Source organism: Schistosoma mansoni, assembly GCF_000237925.1.
Source record: "Schistosoma mansoni, WGS project CABG00000000 data, supercontig 0134, strain Puerto Rico, whole genome shotgun sequence".
In the NCBI taxonomy this organism is placed as follows: Eukaryota; Metazoa; Platyhelminthes; class Trematoda; order Strigeidida; family Schistosomatidae; genus Schistosoma; species Schistosoma mansoni.
The window spans coordinates 326,492-332,491 of record NW_017386038.1 but is presented as its reverse complement, the minus strand read 5'-3'; the positions used below and the strand labels follow the sequence as shown (position 1 = coordinate 332,491).

The 6,000-nt window shown below is 37.7% G+C and overlaps 1 protein-coding gene across 1 annotated transcript in view; it reads right to left on the bottom strand.

Annotated features, from left to right (window-relative positions):
* Nucleotides 1-6,000, bottom strand: part of Smp_160360 (sodium/chloride dependent neurotransmitter transporter, putative) — a gene marked incomplete at its 5' end in the record, with an annotated part of 33,253 nt that overhangs the window by 6,361 nt on the left and 20,892 nt on the right. Inside the window, 2 exons of the mRNA XM_018789587.1 lie at nucleotides 1,522-1,622; nucleotides 5,430-5,529. Coding sequence (XP_018646439.1) covers nucleotides 1,522-1,622; nucleotides 5,430-5,529 — 201 coding nt within the window. The remainder of the gene's footprint in view (nucleotides 1-1,521; nucleotides 1,623-5,429; nucleotides 5,530-6,000) is intronic.

Genomic DNA, 6,000 nt, shown 5'->3' with positions numbered 1-6,000 from the left:
TCTACCAACATGGCTCAGACCGGAAGTTAGTGACTTCAAGCACTGATATCACTTCTTGGTTTGGCCGCCTCTAACTTTCTTCCGACCGCCTCTAACACTATTTAGCATTGCACGTCGTGTTAATTGGTGGTTAGGCATACGTAACGCGTAGCCCAACTATCTCATTCTCTAACACCCTGCATCTAAGCTCACTATTACTTACCGGGTGATTCCAGAAGATGCGAGCAATATTTCTAAGACATCTGTAATCAAATATTAGTAACTTACGAGTATCATCTATTGTTAATCGTCACGTTTCGCAGTCTTTATGTAGTATAGAACGAACTGCTGTACAATATCCTCGTCCATTAACTGAACATTGGGTAGATGGTTATCAATAACAAAATAATCTATTTGTAATATCCCAATGAGTAAAACTTTGGCTAATTTAATTTGGTTATTTATTCTCTGAAGAAATGGCTTATATTGAGTCACAAAAGGTCAGAAAATTTAAAACTTAATGTTTTCACTCAATGGGATACTACAAATATTTTATTTTCATTTATACCACCAATGGAAACAGACATGAGAAGAATGAACAAAAGTTGGATAGAACTAGAAAGGAAGGCCCAGGATAGAGTGGGTTGGAGAACGCTTGTCGGCCGCCTATGCTCGATTGGGAGTAACAGGCGTAAGTAAGTAAGTAAATAAGTACAAAATTGCGTTTGTTTTATCCTTAAAATAAGATTATTCAGTAAGTTTAACTAAATAACTAACAAAATATCACAATATTCAGGTTTTAAGCAAAGAATTATACTCAGTCAGTCAGTCATAACGTAGAACTTCGTACGTACGTGCCTCAGTTCGAGTTGCAATACCACATTAGCACAGAGATACATTTGTCGATTCAAATCCCATAGTGGTAGAAGTAGTAAGAGTATAAGCAGAAGATTTTATTCAAGAGGTATATTCAAGTGAAATAAATTTGCAAGGAGAAAAAGATAGAGACATGAAGAATTCAGAAGATTAGAATTTGGCAGAACACAAAGAGTGGATGTATCTACGCAATTGCAAACGATTTTGAGCCATGTCATTCAAGGTCTCTAACCATCGGTTGTTATCATCTCGCGTTTTCCAACCAGGTAGTCTACACCTACCAACATGGCTCAGTCCACTTGTCCGTGACTTCATAGATTTGTGCCACGTTTTGGTATGGCCGCTCCTAGCTTTCTTCCAACCTACTCTTAAACCATAAAAGTAATACTTAGCCAGTGTAGACAGTAGTAGATAAAATCAACTGAGGGTATTAGATTTCACTATTATCCATCATGTAGTCATTGTGTTGTTACACAACATTATCAGCATTTATGTCAGAGAGAAGTCAATGTCCTACATTTGACGAACAGCTTGTTCCATTGTTCTAAAATTCGACTAGTTATCATTCATTATGGTGTGGTCGTTGATTATCTGTGTTATGTTAATGTTTATTGACAAATTGAACAGTTTTTACCTACGAAATATAAAGTTTTGAATTACACTTACAAAAGTAAATATAGGTGTTACTATACACCAGAATAAGCATGCAATCCACTTTAATGAGAATCCATACATCATTTCCATGTCATTTGAAATACGTTTGTAACCTGGAGTTTAAAAAAAACAATAGAATAGAGAAGTTTGAGGTTATTCTTCAGGCTTACAAGAAGAAACCTTCAGAGAGTTTCCCTGGTATAGTTTATGGATCTTAGAAATCCATATCCACTGAACCAAACGAAATCCAACCCATAATCTTCTACTATCGTACACTAAACACCGCATTATTGATAAACCGGTCATTGATAAGAATATGGTTATTTATAATTTAGTTGTGTTTTACGGAAACGTTTTATATTCTGGGAGAAACCCTAAACAATGGTGGAATGGCAGAATTATACACCTTGGCTTTCGTCATTTATGTAGCTAACGTAAGCTTTTTCAAACCTCATTATGACTCATAGAATTTTATAAATATATTTTTAATTTGTTTCAGGAAAAGGATATACTAACTTACTTACGCCTGGTTTGTCCTCTCCCATACTAGTCTGTTCCTGATGGAATCCGGCCAACCCATAGTGAGTATCTTATGTAGACAATTATTTGTAAATACGTTCACTTATTTGATGATGGTTGTGGTACTTCATCCAGTTTCAACTCCGTATAATAAAACTATCTTGATGTTCATATTAAACATTCTGACTTTGATATTGGTTGACAGTTATTTTGAGTTGCATATTTGGTTCATCTGTAAGAATGCTGTCCCTACTATTCTAATCCTCGCTTTTACGTCTGAACCAGATCTTGCTTGTTCATCGATGATGCTACTGACCAGGCATGTGACAGTTTACACCTGTTCCAGAATTTCACCACCAAGAGTGATTGTGTTGGTTGGTTGTTGTTTTCCGTGTCGTATTTGAGGATGTTGCTTCTTCCCTTATCCTTCTTTAGGCCTACTGTTGTAGAGGAATCTGACGCACTGGTTGTCTTGACCTACATTTTTTTGTATGTATGGGAAAAAAGGACTAGTACATCTGAGAAACCGAAATCGTCTAGTTGCATGTAATCTGTATATTGTATTCCGTGCCCTCCCCCAAGATGTGTAGGTCTTCATAATCCATGCACTACTTTGCACTGTACTCCATCTTATGAATTCCGCATGATGTTGACGTTTTTCTCAGTTACTCACTACATAGTGTCTATGAGGGTTGCATAAGGTCTCCCTATCCACACTGTCAAGCTCTTTCTCATAGTCATGAAGTTGATGTTTAGTGACGAATTCCATCCAATCGATTGTTTAACGATGGTCCGTAGTGTCGCAACTCGGTCTGTGCATGGCTGATCGATATGGATTTGATATGTTGGTCACGAAATTGAACGAGCATTGAATCTTTCACCCAGTTACACAACACTGTCGAAACTCTTCCTTGTATTGATAGTAGTGTGAAGTCTCTGTAGTTCTCACATTCGCTCAGATCTCCTTTGTTCTGTAGCTTAATGGGATGTCATTCTTTCCGTCTATCTCTGTCACTTGTTCCTTTTCTCAAATCTTCTCGAATAGAAGGCAAAGCATGTTTGCAGTTACTTCAATGTCTGACTTCAGTGCTTCAGGTGGTATATTGTCAGATCCTTATGCTTTCCTGCTCTTCATTTTTCTGACGGCCATCTTGAATTCCTCGATCGTTTGTGGAGTGACATCTATAGGAAGGTCTGTGTGTGCTGCTTCGATGTCCGGTGGATTCGATGGAGCTACTCAATCCAAGAGGTCCTCGATGTATTCCATCCATCTGTTCTTCCGTCCCTGAATTTCAGTGATTAGTTTACTTTCTTTGTCCTTGACCGTTCTCTCTAGTTTACTATATTTCCCTGATAGTTTCTTCATCTTTTCATATAGTTGTTTGATATTTTCTTCTGTTACAGCTTTTTCCGATGTCATTGCTAGATTTTTCACGTATTTATGATTGTTGGTTCTGAAGCTCTTCTTCACTACCTTGTTTGCTTATGTGTACTCTGCTAGTACCTTGACTTTCCTTGTTCTTGATCGGCTGTTGTCAATCGTTAGTTTTTGTACTTCCTTTCTTGAATCTTGTCTAGGGCTTTGCTTGAGATCCACTACTTATGATGATGATTGAGGCCTCGAGTAGAACTGCCCTTTGTCGTCGTTGCTGTCATTGGTGGGTGTATAATACTAAATAACAATCATTGTGATCCCATCCTTCTTTGTTTTGAAAGATGCTTTAATGATCCAGGGTCCATGAGATTCCCATCCTAGAAGGGCATTTTGTGCTTCTATGGACAACATCAGAGCAACTCTCCGAGTGTAAGGAGCATTTTCTTGTTCGTGACCATAGTACAGCAGCATCTATCCCAAATTGAATGTTTTCTGTCCAGCCTGTGTTCAATGTGTTTCATTGGTTCCAAGAACCGCTATGTTGTATGTCCTTATTTCCGCAGCCATTTGATTAGTCCTTCCGGTCCCTCACATTGTCCGGACGTATCATGTACCTACTTGTATTGTCGTTCTGGTTGTTAGAAGAGACATCGGACCAGTTACTTCCGAAGAATCTAGGCGTTCATCATGAGGCGTCAGAATATTTTCTTGAAATCGGAGTACAGATTTTAAATGGTTTAAATTGTCCATAGCATTTTTTTGCAAAGTAGATTTTACGGGATGAGGTTGCTGACTCCATCCCCAACGTTCCTTCTTTTTGTGGGTTTGGGACCGGCAGTAGCCCTAGAAGAGCTAAAGGCGGAGTTTCAATTAGTGTAATATTTACTAAACTGTTTGATCATTATTTGATGATTTACCTTCATCCTCCAAGTCTACTCTTCTATCATAAGATAACTGTTTTAGCTAACGACTATCTTATTGTTTATTTTATGCCTACGACAGTAATGCTGTCTGGTCAATTAGTGTTGGCCATTCAATCTCATAGCTATTTGTACCTTTGATACCAGTTATATAGTCTAGAAACGTTGTCTTGAATGACATGGCTGTTTTATTCATTTCAAAGCTCTTAACTTCAGGAATAAAATGTTGATATCTAGTGAAAAGTACTCAATTTTTATGTCATTTGACTGATAATTCAATCCAGTGTTTGCAATTATTTTTATTTAAAAAATATCTGAAATGAAATGACTTAAATCAGCTATTTAAGTAGTATGATGTAAAAGTAGAAAATATCTAGATTGGTTTCTTTATAGTTGAGATCATGAGTCAATCGAAACCAGACCACCATGGACAATCTGAATGCACTAGACGGCCGTTTCTTCCTATTGCAGGACTATCCAGCAGTGAGCATCCACGATCCCGCCTCGTGAGGTTTGAACCCAACACATATCAGTCTTGCGCGCGAGCGCTTAACCTCTAGAGCCACTGAGCTGGCTGGCATCTAACGGTGTCAATGTATAACTTCAACCGATCCCTGAAATTGAGGAAACGTTCATCATTGACTTCAGTGAGTTACTATCTCACAAGAGACCTGGTTCAACTCCACTGATTACTGCTTCTCACTAGAACTCCAGGAAATACCTCGTGGAGCCAGTCACTAGTGAGCACCTGGTAATTATTAACGGAAGGGGGATCAAATCCCGCAGGCTGGATTGTAGCTGCACACTGCTGAGGAGTCCCATATTAGGATAAAACCTCCGTCCAGTGCTTCCAGGTTTTTTATGGTGGTCTAGCTTCAATTGACTCATGGTATCTTTATGTTTCTTTCAAAATGTACCAATCACTTTTGTATTGTTGGATGAAATATCTAAAGTAAGAAATGCTTAGCAAATGATAGAATGTAAACATGGTAGATTCAAAAAACGAAATCCATTCCAGTGATGCTTTAATATTCATTTCATTGCCTCTTACTATAAAGAATTTGAACCAATATTAACTTCTTCGGATAAATTGTATTTAAACTCACCATAAATGTATCCAATCACTAATGATTCTAACAACCCCACAATTAATATGATACGACTTCCACTGTAATAGTCAAGTAATTGAAATACGTACATTCCACCCTAAAGAAAAATGTATAAATGAAGAGTAGTGTTATTGTATACTGATAAAATATAAGACAAATGAAGACAACTCGGTTGAATAGCAGTAGGAAGATTACACATAAAACTTTTTTCTTCTTGTTACTTTTATAGAGATCACGATATCACCTATTACCGGCAAAGGGACCTAAAGTCAGCAACACTACAACAGGACAAACTAAGCTATTTCACAGTGCCCCAGTCCTTCTAACTGGAGCAAGAAGACTAGATTCAACTGGGGAAATATGTATATTCCACAAGCAGCCCAGAAGAACGAACGACAAGCACACAACTCATTTATATATACACATTACCAAAATGTCCTCGGATAACGCCAAAAAAATAGAGTACTAAAAGAGGAAACAAACCAAGTGGGAAATACAAACTTAAGGCTACAGTGGGCACCTTCAGTACGAAAATGAGGAGTTCGATTTTCCAAAATGAAACGAAATA